At 48.8% G+C, this 22,832-nt stretch overlaps 1 protein-coding gene across 1 annotated transcript in view; it reads left to right on the top strand.

Annotated features, from left to right (window-relative positions):
* The window catches only part of LOC115318318 (sterile alpha motif domain-containing protein 3-like), a 114,104-nt gene that overhangs the window by 38,445 nt on the left and 52,827 nt on the right, over window positions 1–22,832 (top strand). The window contains exon 3 of the mRNA XM_040210928.2: window positions 4,481–4,495. Within this exon, the coding sequence (XP_040066862.1) occupies window positions 4,481–4,495 (15 nt within the window). The remainder of the gene's footprint in view (window positions 1–4,480; window positions 4,496–22,832) is intronic.

Genomic DNA, 22,832 nt, shown 5'->3' with positions numbered 1-22,832 from the left:
CTGGGCGTCATGGTGACAAAGATTGTAGCAGTCATCGTCAGGAAGTTGTGGCTTGCATCAAAATGCGACCAAGCTGGCAAACTTCCTCCGTTCGTTGAGTGACATACCAGGCGTCGTCGTCCTGTTCGTCTTCGTGACAGATACCACACTTGCCGTAGGTATTGTCATCGGGTTCATCATCAAAATCGCCGTCAAGTTTGTAGTCGTGGTTGTCGTTAAAGGGCAACTCCGAACCATACTTTCAATTTTGGGATTATGACTGTTTTTAGTGCAGTCAGCGTCTCTGAATTGCAAGGTGTAATTCTTTCCTCGTTATTGTGCGTAGTTTTAAAGATATGGACGCCTCAAAGTTTTGTTTGGGGCACGGCCAACAAAACCGAAACTAGCCGCTCGAGGCCCTGTCAGCACTAGAAATCAGCCGCTATGTGAACGTGACGTCAGGATCGTTCTCGTTCAACGAGTACGCAGGTTGATCAGCAGCTACTTCTGTTGCGCTACCCGTCTAAAGGTAGGTGATTTTATTTTAATTCTGTATATGTGGTAAGCTTTTGGGTAAGTTGATTTTATTTAATTCTGTATATGTGGTAGTTATCCAGCACATGTAGGAAGAGTTAGTGCGTATACCCAAAAGCTAGTGACTGGAAAACCCGTAAACTCGTACAGTGCCGTACTCGGCAGCCGCTGCCGCCGTGCGTGTGCCATGCCGTACTTGTCGCTAGTATACCCAAAAGGTAGCGACTGGAAAACGAGTGAACTCGTTCAGTACCGTACTCAGCGGCTGTCGCCGTGTGTGCAGTCTTCCGTACTCTGTCGCTAGGCCTAAATTGTCATCGGGGCTCCGTGGATGGAGCGGCGTTGCTCTACGACGCGCTGCCAGTGAAGTACAGTACTGGGGGCCCTCTCGCTTTCGCGCTGCGGGTCAGTAACAGACACGAAGCTTTGAGGCTTTCCGGCACGGGCTTTCCGGCACGGGCTGCTGCGTTAGGGCTGTACATGTCTGTTTTTTTGTACATGTCCAGATTTTTACTGCTCACTTGTTTTTTTAAATTTGATTTAGAGGATACTACTGGCCATTGAAGGCCCAAGTAGGAGTGGGGTACAACATATGCATTCACACACCTACAACAACAAACAAATAACACGACATTAAGAGGTTTACAACAATTAACCAGCAAATATACAGGATATATATATATTTAAAAGGGGGGGGGGGCGGCACAGCATGCATCAAGCAGCATGTAATTCAATCATTTGTAATAATAGATGTGAAATTTAAAACTCATATTTAAGATTGAACATTATCAAACAAATGTGAATTTAATTAAGCTATAAATTTTATATAGACTGTTACTTTTTATACAATTTTGTCTAGATTTGTCAGGATACAATCTGCAAGTACGCATAAAGTAACTGGAAAGTTGAAAGAAGCAAATTAGAGACTGCAAAACCTACTTCTCAATATATATTTTTTTCCAAAAGTATTTACGTGATAGTGCAGCTGAAATAAGTCTCCTTTTCCAGTTTTTTCTATTTGAAACACCTTAAATATACATTGTTTTCTAAGATTTTTTTTTATTATTATGCTTGGAAAATTAAGTTACCGATTGTGTTCAGTTTATTCTAAACTATTTATATGAAATTCCAGAGTGCTTTTGTGCATAACAGTGGCTAGATAAGGTTTTTATAATTTCTGATAAAACAAACTGACTAGTTTCTCTTTAGTGACCGTTTCGCCAAGGTGACAGCAGAACAAGTAACGGATCCCGACGTCAAACTGCAGGAATTTGAGATATATGTTTTCTTAGCGAATGCACGCCACTGTTGTGACATATTTGAATATCCTTATCGCTTGCTTGGGCTCAGCGGGTAATGCAGGTCGGCACTAGCGTGAGTATAAAGGCTGAACTGCATAAAACGATTTAGCGAGCGACGGCGACAGCGACGAGTCAGCGACGTATTACGAAGATTTCTTACTATCGCTCGTCGCGTCACTCGGTTTTTGGATTTCTAGCAAACATCGTTCCGCTTTCATGCGGCTTGCGTCGTCGCGCGAGTGATCGAGCGTCAGCGAAGCGGGTCGCCGTCGCTGTTCTCGTCGCTCGCAAAATCGTTTACATTCGGTTTATACTTCACGCTGTCAATAATATCGACTCGAGCGCGCATAATTTCATTTCCACGGGAGCGCGTGTAAATCAAACCCTAAACCAAGACGGGGGCTGCAGCCAGCAGCTTTGAGAGCGTCATACAATGGATTATAGTTTGACAGAAGCAAGCACACACTTCGCTAGCGCATTCCAGCCTTGAGCGCTCGAACTTCCGAAAACGAAACCAGATTTTGCTACATTTTGGCTAGCTCGAAACATTTTTTTTTTAAATATAGGGTGTCTTTTAGCTATAATCTAGACTAAGAGAAATGTGTACCTTCCCAAATTATATTTATGTCGCCGTACTATATAAGTAATAATTGTGTAATATCGTTACGTTCATATAAAATACGGGGGGTGTCACCGGACCTTCGTCTGAAACAAAAAGTCTACTATATATATAGCGAGCGGGTTTCTGTTATAATTGAGTAGGAGTGTCGGGTCGTATGTTGATCTTGTGGTATGTGCTGTGATGTATGTGTTGGTATGCTGTCGTCCGTGTTCGAGCGTGTCACTTCCACAAATGCCGAAATGTCCTTCATTTTTGTAGTTTTCCGCATACTCACTAGGTGGCGAAAGCAGCCGCCCAATTTTATTTTAGCTTTGTTTGTACGTAGTCCATTTATGTGTAAGGACCCACACCACATAGCTACAGTCTAGTAGAAAAGTAACCGCGTGTTTAAATGGCGCATAGCGCCGGCCAACGTTACTAAAACACTCAGTTGGGAAACTCGCCGTCGAAACCTGGGCCGCTGGCGTCCACCGAGACCGAGCTAAATGCGACAACAGCGCCACTCTTTTTCGTTTGTCTGTACTGTAATCACCTTGAGCTTTTTGAAAGCTTGTTTTTGCGTAAAAACAAACGGAAAAGACTCTTTTTGTATGAAATTTATTGGAGTTTAGTACCAAATGATGGGTGCGTGATGTTTTTATTATCTTTAGTTCGCAAGGTTTTGCGGAACAATTAATATTGTTTTTATAAAACCATGCCTCAGCGGGCCTTTCAGGTAGCGCGTCCCGACCTAAGTGCATATTAACTTCGGTAGTTCCACGCGGCGCGTCTGCCGGGGCGACGGGGGTTCACCCCTGTCAAAGCCAAAAATAGAAGTCACGGGCAGTTTCTCGAGTGGCCGCTGCGGGAGAAATGGTGGCGTTGTGTTAGTCATTAGCTCAGTGCTCGGAGACAGATTGGGGCCAAATTTTTAGGGCTGTCTCTATGGGAGTTTCCCAACTGAGTGTTTCAGTAACGTTGGCGCCGGCGTTCAGTTCGTCTTCGTTCGCTGGCCGTTTCGGTAGCCGATTAGTACCCGGAAAGCCGCAAAATTTGCGTACACACGAGATATGAGTGGATACGTCGAAACGTCGCGTACAACTTTGCTCGCGGTAAAGAGGTGAGCGGGACGTCGGTAACGCCGGTCGGGTAGGGTCGGGTCGGGTCGGTGTCGGAGCTATTCGTCGTCGCTCGCGGCAAACGGGCTTTTTCAATAAAGTTCATGTCTGTGGTCGCGATAAGATAACTGCTGTGGAAATTACCCGGCGTCGGTGACAATGCAACCGGCTTGAGGCCTCGGCGATCGGCTGAACCGCCACGCGAACGAGACCTGCTCGATGGCGAAGCACGCTGCTGGATGCAGTCGATGGTCGCTCCCACTGTCGCGTAATCGCCGTAATGGATACGGCGTCGGCGCTTGGGGGTGAATGCTTGCGGTAGTTCAGCACGTATGGACGATTACGAACGAACACGTGCAAACTACGCTTTCGCTGCGGCGAAAAGCCGTGTAAAGCGCTGGGCCTCGCTCGTAGAAACCGTCTTACGTCAAACGGCCGCCATTGTAAAAAAACACCCCTAGACGTGTGATCGCAGAACGAAGTACACGTTCAAAGATGTTCATTTTACACGAGAGCTCGGGTGCAAACGAAATACACCGAGCCTCGCGTGTAAAACGAACACCATTTGGGGAGTCCGCCCTGGGACAACGGTTTACACGTCCAGGGGTGTACTTTTTCGCTGTGTGTGTACCCGACCGGCGTTACCGACGTCCCGCTCACCTCTTTACCGCGAGCAAAGTTGTACGCGACGTTTCGACGTATCCACTCATATCTCGTGTGTACGCAAATTTTGCGGCTTTCCGGGTACGAATCGGCTACCGAAACGGCCAGCGAACGAAGACGAACTGAACGCCGGCGCTATGCGCCATTTAAACACGCGGTTACTTTTCTACTAGACTGTAGCTTGTAGGGTTCGGTGCTACTGCTCACCCGCAAGAAGGACCAACGAGGCGGATCTCCGAAAAAACACACCTTTACTTTCTGGTGGCAGCCAACCGACTGCCGAGCCCCGCGCCTCCAACGTGGCTCGCGCGCACGTTGCGCGCCGGGCGCGGAGCACACGTTCTTTTGGCCCATGATGGGCCGCAGAGCCCACAAACTCCCCCCCCCCCCCCCCGAGTTCGTTGGAGTTGACGGGGTGGTTAGAAGGGTTCTTCGTTTTCGTCAATGTTAATTGCGATGTCGGCCGGCGAGGGGGGGCGGAGGAGGGCGGGTCTTAGGCGCCGGACGACCGCCAGGGCCCGCTGGAGGTTGTGTTCGTCTATGGCCGCGAGGCGCAAGACGGCTGCCCTGGCGGCGGCGGCCGACTCCCGGTCCCGGTGGAGAGCGCCGGCCTGGTGGGTGCCCCTGTGGATCTCGGGCACCCCACAGAGGGGGCACAGGAGCCGGCGCTCCTCCTCATCGTAGAACTGCACCGGGTCGTTGGGATGGCGGTCGGTAAGAGTGTTTCCCCGAAACGGCTCCGGGACTTCGGCTGGGGGGTCCGTGGTCAGGGGCCGGGGCTGGACCTCCCAGGGCAGGTTCGAGGTCCATGAGATGGCTAGGCCCTGGGGCCCAGCACGGTCCAGGTTGCGGAGTTGCCCCGGCGTCGGTAGAAGGGCCGGCGGCGATGTTGTCCCGGAGCCGGAGGGTGACGGCCGTGGTGGTGGTGGTGGTGGTGGTGGCGGTGGGGGGAAGCTGAGCGTCTCCGTCGGTGGTAGCGAGGCATCTTGGAGAGCAGAAAGAAACAAAAAAAAAAAGGAGGCCCGTGAGTGGTCTTCTACTGGGGTTTCTTCTACGAGAAAGCGTTCATAACGTTGGGCGCGGCAATAGACAAGTTAAATTTGCGAGGATACTATCCGCGTCTGCGCGTCCATCACACAAAACCCCCGCGGAAATTCAGTCGGGAGAGCACTAGTTCTCGCTCAAGTCTATTGCAACGCGCATCTTCTTAGATCTTCGTCTTCGTCACCAACATCAGGTATAGTCCTCGCAGAATTAAGTATAACCCGGATCGGCATCACTCTCCACCTGCGAGAGAAGTTCGTCATCCAATTCATAATACCGTTTGAGGTTGGTGACATGAACAGGTCCGGCGTGTCGACCAGACTCACAATGAACAAGCGTGTACGTAAGGCGTGAGGCCTTGTTTCGCACTGGATACGGACCATCCCACCGGTTCGCCAGGGAAGCTGTGAAACCTGTGGAGGCGTCACTAGGTGGGTGTGTCCGCCAGAGTACAAGATCTCCAACTTCTAATTGCACGTCACGGTGGCCACGATTGTACTGCTCAGCCTGCTGAAGCCGTGCGGCGTCCAAGCTCTCCCGGGCATCACGAACGATGTCCCTGAGTCTGCGTCGTAGGCTTCCTGCAAACTGACCGTATGAGCGAGCAGCGCCACGGTTGTTGGTCGTGCAAGTGTTTTCCAGCGGGAAAGTCAGCTCTCTTCCGAAATTAAGGCAAGCTGGCGTAAAACCTGTAGACCGGTTAACGGTTGTGCGTGTTGCGAACGCGAGCTCTGAGAGCTTTGCGTCCCAGTCAGGGTGACGTTCGGTGTGAGCTATTAACATTGATTTCAGGTTTCGGTTCACCCGCTCTGTGATGTTTGCCTGTGGGTGATAGGAAGACGTCCGCTTGTGTTGTATGCCCAATGCGGCACATGAGTCTCGGAACACTTTGCTGGCAAAGTAAGTAGCGTTGTCGCTAATCAATTTCGCCGGAAATCCGAAGCGTGTGAACGTCTCCATCAGACACGACCAGATTCTTTTGGACGTCAGCGACCGTAATGCAAATAGCTCCGCCCACTTGCTAAAGTGATCCGTGACAACCAACAAGTACTGTTTGCCACGCGGACTGCGTGGGAAAGGGCCCATGACGTCGACAGCAACGCATTCCCATGGGGATCGACTCACGACTGGCTGCATGAGACCAGGGGGCTGACCACCGCGCGGTTTGGCTTTCTGACAAACCGGGCATGAACGAGCGTACCTCAGCACGTCATGACGAATTCCTGGCCAAGTTGCAGTACGGCTTAACTTTTCAAAAGTCTTGCAGCCACTACTGTGACCAGCCAAAGCAGAGTCATCGTAGTATCTAATGAAGGACGTGCGAAGTCGGCGAGGTATCACGGCTCGAAATGGAGTGTCTGTGGAGCCACCCTCCTCGTCGTCGATCTGAGGTATGTACCGGAGGAGCAGACCATCTTCGGCCAGCAAGTACGAGACAAGACCCATGTCAGCGTCTCTGTTGCCACGTCGGTCTCGTGAAGATAACCACTCAGAGACCCTGCGACAAAGTCCATCGTTCTGCTGTGCAGCACGAAGCTCATCTCGGCTAATCAAAGTACCCCAGCGCGAGCCAGCATCTCTCGCAGCCACAACATTGGCATCCTCGGGCACGTGCTCTTCGCCGAGCGGAGCGCGCGATAAAGCGTCTGCAACTTTGTTTTGTGAGCCTGGCTTGTGCACAATAGTATAGTCATATTTCTGAAGCGTTAGTGCCCAGCGTGCTAATCGTCCTGCCGGATTTTCCAGCCGCTGAAGCCAAGACAAGGCGGCGTTATCCGACTGGATCACAAAGCGCGCGCCATCAAGATACATGTTGAATTTCTGCAGGGCGACTATGATGGCTAGGCACTCAAGCTCGCAAACGTTGTAATTCCGCTGAGCTGCTGTCAACGTATGGCTAGCAAACGCTACGGGTCGTAAGACACCATCAAAGTCTTGAAGCAGCACAGCACCTAAACCGTAGCCGCTCGCATCGGTTTGCAGCACAAACGGACGGTTGAGGTCTGGGAGCTTCAAAGATGCTGTCTCAGCAATAGCTCTGGACAGTTGAAGGAAAGCATTTTGCTGTGCCTCCGTCCAACGCCATTTGACGCCTTTGCGCAGCAGTTCGTTCAGAGGCCGCGTTATCTCTGCACAGTGGGGAATAAACTGGCGGTAAAATCCAACCATGCCAAGAAATCTCTGCAAACTTTTTTGCATCATGTGGGGGAGGAAACTCAGTTATGGCCCTCAGCTTGTCCTCATTAGGGCGAAGCGATCTATCGTCGATTACAAAACCGAGCAGGTTAATCTTAGATGTTGCCAGTTGCATTTTTCCCGGGTGAACTGTCAAACCAGCATTCTGCATGCGTTCGAGAATAGTCCGAAGGTGCACAAGATGTTCTTCAAACGTGCGTGAAAAGACTACTACGTCATCCATATATGCCATGGCGTAGTTGTGCCGTGCGTCTCCAAGCACAATGTCCATAAGACGCTGGAATGTGGCAGGAGAGTTGCTCAAGCCGAAAGGCATGCGCACAAACTCGTACAACCCTCTGTAGCATGTGAATGCTGTTTTATCAATGTCAGCGGGCTCGACCTCTATCTGGAGGAAACCGCGACTGCAGTCAAGAGTCGTGAAAAAACTCGCGTTTCCCCAAGTTGTACATGATCGACTCAATCGAGGGATACGGGTAGGCGTCACGAACGGTTACCGCATTCAGGCGCCGGTAGTCGACGCAAAGCCGAGCCGCTCCATCCTTCTTGGGGCCAAGGACGATCGGAAAGGCCCAAGGGCTCTGTGACTCACGTACTGCACCCGTGTCGATCATCTCTTGGAGCGCCTTGTCCAGCAGGGCTCGCTTGTGTACGCTGATAGGTCGAGGGTTGCAGCGTAGAGGCTGTGTATTCCCGGTGTCAATTGAATGCTTTAGGACACCGGTTCTGCCGGGGTTCTCCGTGAACATCGGCGAAAACTCTTCCAGGAGTCTTTGGAGACGCCGCTTTTGCTGGTCCGTAGCAGGACACTTCTGCAAAGAATCGCTTACCGCACATGGGAGCCGCAGAGCAGGCGTTCTAACGCCAACGTTATCGACACTGACGACACAATCCTCTCGTCTAGTAAATGGAATCAGTTGCGCGTCACTACCCAACCGGTAGCCTTTGTTCGGAAAGTCCAGAACCAGGTTCTCCCCGAAAATGAAATCTCGCCCCAAAATAATCGGTACCGTGAGACCAGGTAAGCAAACGAAACGCTGACGGCGTTTTTTCTCGTTAAACCCGATCTGTAACCTCACGGCTTGACTCGCAAGCATTTCTGGTCCTGACGCTAGCTGTAAGCGCACGTTAGTCTCGCGCAGGTTAGCTTTCTGCCCTTTGCAGCGTTCAATCAGGTAGTCCCCAATAAGCGACAGACTCGCACCGGTATCAATCAGCGCTGCCACAGCTACTCCGAGCACTGTAACTGTCATACGAGGCTCAATTAGCTCAAGGTCAGGCTGAATTCGGCATACCGATGGAAGTTTTGCCGAGTTGTCCATGGTCATCGCGGCCGGCAGGCGTTCAGGGGTCAACGCCACCGGCCGTACTCGTTTCCCGAGGCTGCATTGCTGTTGCGCAGTAGGTCGGGGCAGTCACGCCGGAAGTGGCCATGGCGATCGCAGCCGAAGCACCGCACCGAGTGGTGCCGGTCAGGGCCGTGCGTCTGGCTTGCCTGCGCTTGTTGTTGCGGCCCTTCTTGGTGTCCCTCGTTGGACCAGCGATCGGCGCCCCGGTTGGCATTGCGGGGGAAGGACCTTAAACGGCTTTCACCCTGCCGTAGCCTCGATCCAGCCGGCCGGGCACGTAGCCGGGGGTCCGAACCATCGAGTGGTCTCCCGCGCTCCCATTGCCCGAAGGCGTAGGAGTCCAGCGCACGGGGGGGACAGACCGCGCCATCCAGGGTTTGGCGCTGAGTCGGACCTCTTCTGGGCCCGGGAGCTCGCCAGGCACAGGACGGCTCAAGAGCTTCTTCAGGCGGTGGCGGGGGCCGATACTGCAGCTCGGCCAGGAGCGTCTCTTGTATGCCGTGAGCGTCCCGGGCCAGTTGCTCCAGGGTGGAATACGTGCGGCCATGCAGGTAGGGCCGGAATCTTGGGTGGCTCTGCTGCATCACCCGAGCAACCCTGTCCGACTCCGACGTCGTTGGGCAGGCTCTGTCATAGAGCTCCTGCATCATCCGTACATATTCGACGAGGGTCTCGTCCGGGTGCTGGGTCCGGCGCTCCAGTTCTCGCTGGACTCGAGCCTGGTACCCAGGTGGAAGAAATTCTTCTTGAAACTTCTGCCGAAAGTCTTCCCAGGTGAGGAAAGGGGCCACGATGCGCCACCGGCGCGCGGCGCTCGCCTGGAACGCCAAGGGGAGAACCCGCGCAAGGACGTACTCGTCCGAGGCTCCCGTGGCGAGCTTATAGGCCGCCAGCTCGGCCAGGAAGTCGGCCAAGGACTTCCGGTGGTCGTAGCCCGTGTACAACGGAACCGGCACCTGGGGCCGTGGACCTTGGCCTTAGGGTCCCGTGGTCAGCCAGGACCAGGCGTTGCGCGACCGTGTCGCACAGGTTGGCCACCCGAGCCATCAGGTCCATGGACGTCGGGTCAGGCACCGCTCCGGTCTCGCCTTGGTCTGCGGCGGGTCTATGGCGGGTCTGCATAGGAGAAGCAACCGCAGAAAAACAGCCAAACAGACAAAACAGAACAAAACAAAACACAAAAGAACGGAAAAACACTTAATATACTACAGTATGCACAATATACACAATGTCCAAGCCGCGATGGCAAAGATGGCGTCCGGTGGCCGAGGCCTAGTCGAACGACCACGTAGGCCTATCGGGGATGGCAAAAGCAAGAAAACCCAGGCTAACACGCCTAAAACGGGCTAAAAGCCTGCGGTCCAACCTGCGGGCGAGCAGTAGGCCTCGCGTGGAGCGCCAAATAATGTAGGGTTCGGTGCTACTGCTCACCCGCAAGAAGGACCAACGAGGCGGATCTCCGAAAAAACACACCTTTACTTTCTGGTGGCAGCCAACCGACTGCCGAGCCCCGCGCCTCCAACGTGGCTCGCGCGCACGTTGCGCGCCGGGCGCGGAGCACACGTTCTTTTGGCCCATGATGGGCCGCAGAGCCCACAAGCTATAGTGGTTCCTTACACACTAAATGGACTATGTACGAACAAAGCTAAAATAAAATTGGGCGGCTGCTTGCGCCACTTAGTGAGTATGCGGAAAACTACAAAAATGAAAGACATTTTGGCAAGTGACACGCTCGAACACGGACGGCGACCTACCAACACATCAATCACAGCACATACCACAAGATCAACATACAAGCATGTACATGCACAAACAACGAACAGAGGCACTAACAACCCAACACTCCTACTCAATTTCAATAGTAACCCGCTCGGTATATATAGCAGACTTTTTGTTTCAGACGAAGGTCCGGTGACCCCCACCGTATTTTACATGGACGTAACGATACTACACAATTATTACTTATATAGTACGGTGACAAAAATATAGTTTGGGAAGGTACACATTTCTCTTAGTCAAGATTATGGCTAAAAGAGACCCTATGTTAAAAAATAAATGTTTCGAGCTAGCCAAAATGTAGCAAAATCTGGTTTCGTTTTCGGAAGTTTGAGCGCTCAAGGCTGGAACGCGCTAGCGAAGTGTGCGCTTGCTTCTGTCAAACTATAGTCCATTGTACGGCGCTTTCAAAGCTGCTGGCTGCAGCCGCCGTCTTGGTTTAGGCTTTGATTTACACGCGCTACCGTGGAAATGAAATTATGCGCGCTCGAGTCGATATTATTGACAGCGTGAAGTATAAGCCGAATGTAAACGATTTTGCGAGCGACGAGAAAAGCGACGGCGACCCGCTTCGCTGACGCTCGGTCACTCGCGCGACGACGCAGCCGCATGAAAGCGGAACGATGTTTTCTAGAAATCCAAAAACCGAGTGACGCGACGAGTGATAGTAAGAAATCTTCGTAATACGTCGCTGACTCGTCACTGTCGCCGTCGCTCGCTAAATCGCTTCATGCAGTTCAGCCTTTATACTCACGCTAGTGCCGACCTGCATTACCCGCTGAGCCCAAGCAAGTGATAAGGATATTCAAATATGTCACAACAGTGGCGTGCATTCGCTAAGAAACCATATATCTCAAATTCCTGCAGTTTGACGTCGGGATCCGTTACTTGTTCTGCTGTCACCTTGGCGAAACGGTCACTAAATAAAAACTAGTCAGTTTGTTTTATCAGAAATTATAAAAACCTTATCTAGCCACTGTTATGCACAAAAGTTTTTCATAGCAATTTCAAAAGCAATTTCATATAAATAGTTTAGAATAAACTGAACACAATCGGTAACTTAATTTTCCAAGCATAATAATAAAAAAAAATTTTAGAAAACAATGTATTGTTAGGGTGTTTCAAATAAAAAAAAAACTGAAAAAGGAGCCTTAATTCAGTTGCACTATCACGTAAATACTTTGGGAAAACATATCTATTGAGAAGTAGGTTTTGCAATCTCTAATTTGCTTCTTTCAGCTTTCCAGTTACTTTATGCATACTTGCAGATTGTATCCTGACAAATCTAGACAAAATTGTATAAAAAGTAAGTCTATATAAAATTTATAGCTTAATTAAATTCACATTTGTTTGATAATGTTCAATCTTAAATATGAGTTTTAAATTTCACATCTATTATTTCAAACGATTGAATTACATGCTGATTGATGCATGCTGTGCCGCCCCCCCCCCCCTTTTAAATATATATATCCTGTATATTTGCTGGTTAGTTGTTGTAAACCTCTTAATGTCGTGTTATTTGTTTGTTGTTGTAGGTGTGTGAGTGCATATGTTGTACCCCACTCCTACTTGGGCCTTCAATGGCCTGTAGTATCCTCTAAATAAAATTAAGAAAACAAGTGAGCAGTAAAAATCTGGAAGACAAAGGTAAACACAGAGCCGTGCAAAAAGGCATTTAGTATATGAAACAGATACAGATAATGGCTTCTGGCGGTCCATCGGTTCAGACTCCACACCGCCTAAAGACGGCAGTGTTGCAATATTACGAACCAGCTAACAGGTAGACAGCTACCCAAAATCCAAACACAAAAAGCTCACATCAGCGCTGTGCGAGTGTATATTTTTGTGTATTTGAATTTTGAGTAACTGTCTACCTGTGCGCTGGTTCGTAATTATGCCGTACCAACACGCCCAATCTGCCGTATTAATAGTGTTGCAAAATACTTAAATCAACTATAAGGCTAATGACTGCAGTGTATAAAAGCAAGCTACTCGTCGGAACGAGCTTGACGGTAAGAGAATAAAGAGAATGTTTTCACAGTTAAACTCGTCTGTTGCACCGTCTCTTCCGTCCTCAAGATCGAAAGTGCTACAAATTGGTGACCTGGACATGATGATTGACTCCGAGCACCTGCTATCCAGGGGAACGTTCTTCGTGGCCAAGGGCACGGCAACGGCTCTGTTTTTTCGGACGAAAATGCAGTAGGCACATATTCAAGTTTCTCAGCCTCCACATCTGCAGCGCCTCCGCAACCGCCTCTGCTCTGTCGCATCTAGCGCCGGCATCTCCCAGCAATGGGCTGCGACCACCTTGCTTGCCCCACCGGCTCGGCAAGTGAATATTCATCGACATTTTCACACTGTTCACAAGGCATGTTGCTAGCCGACCAGGGTCTCCTCATCGTTGCCACGACAGGCATTCGCTCTCCAGTTCAGTTCCTCATCTTAGGGGATGTTGCATCGGCCCCGCAGTCGGCCGGCATCCCCCTTTCAGTCTGAGGCTGTACACTCCAAACTGATCGAGCCGGACTGAAAGCACGACAGGGTCGATTTCCCCCGTCTGCTGCCTCATTTCCTGACCTCGGCGTCGACTACCATGCACGGCTTCCGAACGCTCTCTTTCCTGCTCTCTACGTAGTATGTCATCCTGCTCGCGGTACATGTCAACAGCAACGACACCTCTCTGGAGCCGCAATCACTTCAACAAAATCGTGCCATTCCTCACAGTGCGGAGCTGAGGGCGATAGCTCTGCGGCAGTCTATTGGTTCAGCCTTGGCATCGCCAAAGATGACAATGCTACTCATACTCGTTGCCACGAGCTCAACGACACGAGAATAAACAGAATGTTTTTATTGCTCGGAGTCGATCGCAGCATCTTTTCCGTCCACAATATCGTATACTCTATAGGTAGTAAACAAGAGACACCCTTCAGATGAAAAGAACAAATGCTCAGATCACACATGCCGTGGGTGTCCAAAATTATCCATCATGTTGAATATTGCTTTGGTTTTTTTTTTAATTCTAACAGAAGACAAACGTCATTATCGAGCAATCAAAATGAATACTAACGAAACACCTAAGTCGCAGTGTAAGTGCTCATCGCTGAGCTGCGGCTGTGGCATATATTTATTTAAAAGTGCACCGATGATAAAACCTTCAGGCTTGGCAACAATACCGGAATTACAACGCTTGTTACCCTTTTAACAAAGAAGAGTTGTCCATTATAAAATACAAAAGAAATAAAAAATACCGGAAACAATGCAAGGTACAAATCTGCACAACAGGCTTCCGAATTCAACTACTTCGTCGTACTGGAGTCTGTTGCAGTAATAACAGCTTTGGATGGGCTGTGAGGACAGCATTCACACTGAACTGGGTGCCTTGGTGACTACCACCAGTGTTGGGGAGTTGCCACTCCAGAGTTGGAACGATTCCGCACTTCCACAACCCTGGAATCGACTACAAATAAAATGGTGGCAGCACTTGAATGGATTGGGAATGAAATTAGTAGTTACATTTTGCCCAGAATAGAGTAGGAATGGAATATGCTTTGTTCTAATGCGAGCTGCGTCGATGCCGTCAAAGGGGCTTTCGAAACGGCATTATTGCACTTAGGTAAGTGACGGTTTGGTTATCTGACTGCTTATGTTCCTTCGAGGATGAAAGTGGCAACCCCAGTGAAGCAACCCAAACTGTAGAGTTGTAGGCGGACAAGGGCAATTTACTCGATCTTACTCCAGGGTAAGGGTTTTGTACCTCGGCGTTCCAAAACCTACCCGTGCCCAGCACTTTTCAATCTGTGTTGTCACGTGACACGACCCACCGGAGTAACTCGGATCCATTTGGGTAAGATTTGGAACACAGCCAAAGTGTCGTTCCTGGCGCTGCGAGATGCAACCATAAGGCTGTTGGGACCATGTGTGATTACAGCACCAGTTGCAGGCCACCAGGCAGGGACAATGTCACACCGCCCGCATTTCATTAATACGCGTGACTCCTCACTTATTATGTATCTCGTAAAAGTGGAGGACATATACGGTTCTTTTGTGGAAAAGATGGGTGACTTAGTTTTCCTCTCTGTTATGAGACTTTTACGCCTGGTGGTGCGATCGATATCTGCAGTGCACCCATACCAATTGCCACTAGTGCTATGTGCGACCAACGCTCAACTTAGTAAAATCAATGATTGCGGGTAGGGTTTTGAATTTTGCAGTTGTCTACGCATTTGACAACGCCAGCTTTACGCTGACGTTATTTTCCGGTAACTTAGTACTAGCTGTCAAGTGCCATTTTCACAATTGGGAGGGATTGAGAGGAATGGGATGCAGCAGTTCAGCCATTCCAGGAGTTGGGATGGGCCCAGTTTTTTCTTTCCAGGAGTTCAAAGGAATGGAATTAGTATTAGAAAATTCCAATTCTCTGGAATGGAGTTGGGTGGAATGGGGAATCTTTCGTTTGTTTGCATGCCTAGAATGTTTGAGATGACTCGAGAATCTTGTTTGTTCGAGCTCCGAACCTTCTAGAAACCTACGGGCTTACAAAAAGAGCTTCGCATGGCTGCTCGAGTCAGTCGTCCTTTTGTCGCTGTCAAAGTATGTGCGGTCTTTGTTACTTTTTGTTTCTCGGCACAAGTTCGCTGCATTTAACATTGATCTGAAGTTTTATTAATCAAGTTTGTTTTTGTTCATGACATATTGGTGGATGTGCAGGGTAACGCAGTCTATGCCCATAAAGCGTACCATCTGTGAACACGATAACTCTGAAGACGACGAATGTGAAGGCGACGTCCTTGAAATCATCCGAGGACGACTCCAACTGTGACATCAACGACGACCTCAACTATGGCCTCGGAAGCGACCCGGACAATAAACTCGACAAAGCCCCTGGCTACCACACTTAGACGAAAACATCATGACGACTTCTACGCTGATGATGAAACGGACGACAACTCCAAAGACCAAACCTGGCTACAATGTCAACAACCAACCTGACAACGGCCTCGATGACAAACAGTCTTCAACCGTGGTGACGAGACTGATGACGACACTGATGATGACCCAGGCGAAGACTCAAACAATTTCATGGAAGACGATCCCGACTACGGCTTTGACAGTTATCCAAGGACAATCCGGACGATGACTTTAAAGGGCAACTCCGGCCAAAACTCGAAATTAAAGAAATTACTGGTATCGCTGTAGTGACACAAAATACGACCCCAGCCAAAATATTACGTCCGTGGGACGCCGCATTCTCAACTAATGCCGATAATAAAAATGGGACCCGCCGCGAGCCGCTGCACCTTAGCGGTCGGCTAGCGGGTTGCCGATCACTAAAGCAACATTGGGCCGTGACGTCAGTGTCGTTCTTTTTTTCCTCCAAGCGTTACGCGGAGTGCGCTTCTTTGAGCCGCTACCACCGCTACTTGGACTTGTGATTGTCATGTTTAGCCGTTTCTTTTATCTGTAGCCCGTGTAGCTTCGGTATAGCCTTTTGTTTATTTGTTGTGAGGACTCAAAGACTGGTTTTAGCGAGCAACTCGTAGCGCCCAAGACTGCCCAACTGTTCCTAGAAGGATGCTGAGTACAACTTGTAGTGTTGTGGGCTGCTCAAACAAACCGCTGCACAACCCGAAGTTGCTTTTTCACAAGTTTCCAACGTACCAGAAATTGAAGAAGGTGTGGGTAAACGCTGTTCGACGAGTGGACTTTGCGTTCTTTTTTCCTTGGAAGCGTAAAAGCCAAACACAGACATGCACAGCCCTAACGCAGCAGCCCGTGCCGGAAAGCCTCAAAGCTTCGTGTCTGTTACTGACCGCAGCGCGAAAGTGAGAGGGCCCCCAGTACTGTACTTCACTGGCAGCACGTCGTAGAGCAACGCCGCTCCATCCACGGAGCCCCGATGACAATTTAGGCCTAGCGACAGAGTACGGAAGACCGCACACAAGGCGACAGCCGCTGAGTACGGTACTGAACGAGTTCACTCGTTTTCCAGTCGCTACCTTTTGGGTATACTAGCGACAAGTACGGCATGGCGCACGCACGGTGGCAGCGGCCGCCGAGTACGGCACTGTATGAGTTTATGGGTTTTCCAGTCGCTAGCTTTTGGGTCTACGCACTAACTCTTCCTACATATGCTGGATAACTACCACATATACAGAATTAAAATAAAATCAGCTTACCTCCTACCTTTAGACGGCTAGCGCAACAGAAGTAGCTGCTGCTCGGCCTGCATACTCGTTGAACGAGAACGATCCTGACGTCACGTTCACATAGCGGCTGATTTCTAGTGCTGCCAGGGCCTCGAGCGGATAGTTTCGGTTTTGTTGGCCGTGCCCCAAACAAAACTTTGAGGCGACCATATCTTTAAAACTACGCACAATAACAAGTAAAAAATTACACCTTGCAATTCAGGGACGCTGACTGCACTAAAAACAGTCATAATCCCAAAATTGAAAGTATGGTCCGGAGTTGCTCTTTAACGATAACCACGACTACAAACTTGACGGCGACCTTGATGACGAACCCGATGACGATACCTAGGGCAAGTGTGGTATCTGCCACGAAGACGAACTGGACGACGACGCCTGGTATGTCACTCAACGAACGGAGGAAGTTTGCCAGCTTGGTCGCATTTTGATGCAAGCCACAACTTCCTGACGATGACTGCTACAATCTTTGTCGCCACGACCCAGTTTCAGCCTGGCTACCCACTGTGAATCTAAACACCAATTCATCGTCGCAGCAAGGAACTGTTAAAGTGGTGCTTCGACCTCAAGGTTATTCGCTACATGAGACCCAAGTTGTAAGTCGTTGGCCAATGGCACATCAACATTGTCACGCTGCCCTCTGCGACCCGAAGGCGATTCACGTCTTCCGACTCAACTGAACTAGGTATGCTCGGTAGGACTGTGAAAATCTGCTATTTACGCGACTCTGTATTTTGACCTAGTCTTGTTTAAGCTGTTCATTTAATTTTGTGTTGCATAGAGACGATGAGTCTTTTACAAGAGGGAAGTAATGCCACATGCAAATAGCTGAGTCAGCAGCGTGATCGACTCTCATGCCGCTGACCCCGCCAGCGCATGTCCTTCTTTCTTTTGTTTGCGTGACTGGAATGATGAGATGACTCTAATTTTTTTTTTTTCGAGCTCAGAAACTTCTAGATACCCACGCGCTTACAAAAGTACCTTCGCATGGCTGCTTGAGGCAGTTGTCCTTCCGACACCATCAAAGGTCTTTGTTAATTTACGTTTCTCAGCACAAGTTCGGCGCACTACACACTGATTTTAACCATAGTTTTGTCTAACCCGAGACTGGGGTATTTCGGAAAAGGGACGAGAAGAAAAGAGGCCACAAGGAGGCGACGTCTCAAACACAGCTAAGGATTTTATTCCATCGTATGCACTTTTATACACACCACGTCCACACACCACCAACCAAGTCGACCAATGACAACATAACACCCGGAATACACTAAGCCAAACATAGGCCCAAAACATTACAAAAGAAAAATCTTTCAGCCAGACAAAAGGACAAGATAAACCTCCGACCACACAAAGTCAACAAAGAACCGTTAAAAGGTTTTTTCAAACCCGCAAACACACGGAACCAAAGGGAAAGAGGGCATACAAGACCTAATTACACAAAGCCAAGCAACAAACCATTAAACTAGCCGGTACTTAGTCACCGTAAAGCAAAAAAAAAAAAAAAAAAAAAAACGGCAACCGGTCATTCTAACCCGCACTACACATTGAAGGAAAGCGGAAGAGGGTAACCATGAACCAAAATACACAAAGGGGAGAACGCAAAAGTTCCAACCTCAACTACACACTTGGAAGAAAAAACAAAAACAAAAAAAAAAACGGGGGGTTTACATCTTGAGGAATTTTCTTGAGCTTTCTCCTAGATGCATTGATGGCTGGCTAATACAATTTCCCATCGACTTAATTCGGACTGTTTCCTTCACTACCCTTTTTATCTCATTTTCCTCTCGATGTATTACCTCCGTTTCCGACCAAAACACCCTACGATTGTTGCACTCAGACACGTGCTTGGCGATCTCCGAGTTCGGTGCCCCGTTTTTTACATTTCTTTTATGCTCGGTCAGTCTGTCATTCACGCACCGCGAAGTTTGCCCCACATATCTAAAACCACATGCTAAGGGTATCTCATAGACTACACCTCCTTTGCAAGCCACTGACCTGTCCTGATGTTGCCTTCTGCATTCCTTTGGAGGTGCAAAGAACGGAGTCATCCTGTTTAATTTGTAATCAGATGAAAACACTACGTCAACTCCAAATCTGTGAGCACTCGCTTTAATGTTATGCGAAACACTGTGGTAGTACGGGACTACGGCAACCTTTTTACTTCTTTCTCTCGTTGTTCCATTTCTCTCGCCGAAACTTGGGGAGAGCTGCCTTGTGATGAAAACTTTATGATAACCCGCATCCTCTAACCTCACCCACTGCCTTTTGAGGGCTTGGCCTACATAATGAAGACATGACTTCTTTAGAGCGTTTCCGATTATTGATTTGACCACCCCAGCCTTCACAGTCTTTGAATGGCAGCTTCTACTTAAAACTGGCTTTGCCGATTCTTTTCCGTACTCCCAGCACACTCCTTCTTGCACGTGAATACGTAAATCTAAAAACTGCAAACCTCCTCTGTCTGGCCCTTCAACAGTAAAGGTAAGTTCCGGTGCTGAGGCTCTGACCAGACTCTCTATTGCTCCCGTATCCTTCCCATGAAAGCTCATGACCACAATGTCATCAACATACCTTCTCACTAAAACTTCACCCGACCCCCAAACTGCCAGCCTTTCCGAGATCGCCTTATCCAAAGAGTTTAAATAAATTTCTGCCAAAATAGGTGCCACCGCAGACCCAATACACACACCCTTCTTTTGAATCCACATGCGTTCCTTGAACTCCACTACCGTGGCTTTAAGATAAAGATCCGGGATCGCTAAAAAACCATCTACCGGAATCCCCGTACCTGATTGAAATTTTACCAAATTACGCTCCAAAGCCTCTCTAACCCTACTCATCAACAGCTGTTTTTCAAGAGAATAGTACAGATCTTTAATGTCCATCGAAATTAACGAGCATTGCCTCCCATGGTGAGCATCTAAAATCTGAACAAAATCGTCTGAGTTTCTTAACGAAAGACTGTTTTCCAATCTAGCGAAGTCCAAACCTTTTTGAAGAAACTTCGAAACCATGCTTTGCCACGTTCCGTTCTCATTAATAACCGTGCGGAACGGCATTTCCGGCTTGTGGTCCTTTAAGAAGAATTTTAAACTTAAAGTGCTTCTCGGCTGATTCAGGACTTTCCTGGCTAAGGTCTCTAAACCCTCGTCTTTAAGTGTAGCTGAGATGTCCTTCCTTAATTTTCCCAACTTGCCTTGCCATGCCATGAATACCGAGTCCAATGCCTCTGTTGACTTTTTTTTAAAAAACCGCCAATGGAAGGACGGCAAACATACCGCTCTTATCGGTCTGTAACAATTCCAGTGATCTAGATTTAAAGTCCTTTCTTACTTCCGTGATAGCCTGAAAATTCCTCCTGTCTTTTTTATACGAATCATCCACAACTCTTTCCATTCTACTGACCGCGTAGTCCACAAAAGCAACCATTTCGTCTAACCCTACTTTTCTAGCAATTGCCTGGATCGCGGAAAAAACATCTACTCTCGACGGTTTTACATTTACACAAAACTTCGGTCCTCCTCTCAACAATTCCTCCGTCCTCTCTGTAAATGCGACTTTACAAGGATTCACAATACCGCACCTCCGAGCCGCAGCGGATTGGTCACCATTCACAAAACTACAACTATTTCCAAACCCAACATTCGACCTTTTTACAGCGTCCAACACTAATCTTCGTCGCACATACCAGTTTCGTTCAAAATGCTGTCTTCTTCCTGTGTCCCACAGTCGAAACCTCTGGTGGTTCCTGTAACCCTCTCCGAGTAGAATCGTCCAAAGCCGAACCGATGCCCTGTTCAGCTCAAGCACCCTGGCACTTGTGGCATCCCTGTACGCCTTGATGATCTTCTTTTTGCAGCTCCAGGGAATCCGGGTCGCCGAAAGATGCCCGAAGAGCCCAGGGTCCACGCGACGCTTTCTCAGAGAGATCCCGAAGAACGCCATGCCTGCCTGTAGGACGGCAAGGCGGCGGCCCAAAATGTCCAAAATCGTGTACGCTTGTACCAGTAGCGTAGTCGGTGGTGGGGAAAACGTGGGTCCATACGAAAAAGGGAATAAGCCTGCTTCTGGGATTGATAGTGAAAAAATTGTAAAAGTGGAGGCCCCCGTTGTTTTTTTTCTTCTTCCAAGTGTGTAGTTGAGGTTGGAACTTTTGCATTCTCCCCTTTGTGTATTTTGGTTACCCTCTTCCGCTTTCCTTCAATGTGTAGTGCGGGTTAAAATGACCGGAATTGCCGGTTTTTTTTTTTTTTTTTGCTTTACGGTGACTAAGTACCGGCTAGTTTAATGGTTTGTTGCTTGGCTTTGTGTAATTAGGTCTTGTATGCCCTCTTTCCCTTTGGTTCCGTGTGTTTGCGGGTTTGAAAAAACCTTTTAACGGTTCTTTGTTGACTTTGTGTGGTCGGAGGCTTATCTTGTCCTTTTGTCTGGCTGAAAGATTTTTCTTTTGTAATGTTTTGGGCCTATGTTTGGCTTAGTGTATTCCGGGTGTTATGTTGTCATTGGTCGACTTGGTTGGTGGTGTGTGGACGTGGTGTGTATAAAAGTGCATACGATGGAATAAAATCCTTAGCTGTGTTTGAGACGTCGCCTCCTTGTGGCCTCTTTTCTTCTCGTCCCTTTTCCGAAATACCCCAGTCTCGGGTTAGACAAAACTATGGTTAACTTCCACCAGCTCGCCTGCACCCTCACAATTTTTTCACTATCAATCCCAGAAGCAGGCTTATTCCCTTTTTCGTATGGAGCCACGTTTTCCCCACCACCGACTACGCTACTGGTACAAGCGTACACGATTTTGGACATTTTGGGACGCCGCCTTGCCGTCCTACAGGCAGGCATGGCGTTCTTCGGGATCTCTCTGAGAAAGCGTCACGTGGACCCTGGGCTCTTCGGGCATCTTTCGGCGACCCGAATTCCCTGGAGCTGCAAAAAGAAGATCATCAAGGCGTACAGGGATGCCACAAGTGCCAGGGTGCTTGAGCTGAACAGGGCATCGGTTCGGCTTTGGACGATTCTACTCGGAGGGGGTTACAGGAACCACCAGAGGTTTCGACTGTGGGACACAGGAAGAAGACAGCATTTTGAACGAAACTGGTATGTGCGACAAAGATTAGTGTTGGACGCTGTAAAAAGGTCGAATGTTGGGTTTGGAAATAGTTGTAGTTTTGTGAATGGTGACCAATCCGCTGGGGCTCGGAGGTGCGGTATTGTGAATCCTTGTAAAGTCGCATTTACAGAGAGGACGGAGGAATTGTTGAGAGGAGGACCGAAGTTTTGGGTAAATGTAAAACCGTCGAGAGTAGATGTTTTTTCCGCGATCCAGACAATTGCTAGAAAAGTAGGGTTAGACGAAAGGGTTGCTTTTGTGGACTACGCGGTCAGTAGAATGGAAAGAGTTGTGGATGATTCGTATAAAAAAGACAGGAGGAATTTTCAGGCTATTACGGAAGTAAGAAAGGACTTTAAATCTAGATCACTGGAATTGTTACAGACCGATAAGAGCGGTATGTTTGCCGTCCTTCCATTGGCGGTTTTTGAAAAAAAGTCAACAGAGGCATTGGACTCGGTATTCATGGCATGGCAAGGCAAGTTGGGAAAATTAAGGAAGGACATCTCAGCTACACTTAAAGACGAGGGTTTAGAGACCTTAGCCAGGAAAGTCCTGAATCAGCCGAGAAGCACTTTAAGTTTAAAATTCTTCTTAAAGGACCACAAGCCGGAAATGCCGTTCCGCACGGTTATTAATGAGAACGGAACGTGGCAAAGCATGGTTTCGAAGTTTCTTCAAAAAGGTTTGGACTTCGCTAGATTGGAAAACAGTCTTTCGTTAAGAAACTCAGACGATTTTGTTCAGATTTTAGATGCTCACCATGGGAGGCAATGCTCGTTGATCTCGATGGACATTAAAGATCTGTACTATTCTCTTGAAAAACAGCTGTTGATGAGTAGGGTTAGAGAGGCTTTGGAGCGTAATTTGGTAAAATTTCAATCAGGTACGGGGATTCCGGTAGATAGTTTTTTAGCGATCCTGGATCTTTATCTTAAAGCCACGGTAGTGGAGTTCA

The sequence above is a fragment of the Ixodes scapularis genome, unplaced genomic scaffold, assembly GCF_016920785.2.
Source record: "Ixodes scapularis isolate PalLabHiFi unplaced genomic scaffold, ASM1692078v2 PGA_scaffold2__306_contigs__length_199485367, whole genome shotgun sequence".
NCBI lineage: Eukaryota > Metazoa > Arthropoda > Arachnida > Ixodida > Ixodidae > Ixodes > Ixodes scapularis.
This window is presented reverse-complemented; position numbering and strand designations above follow the sequence as displayed.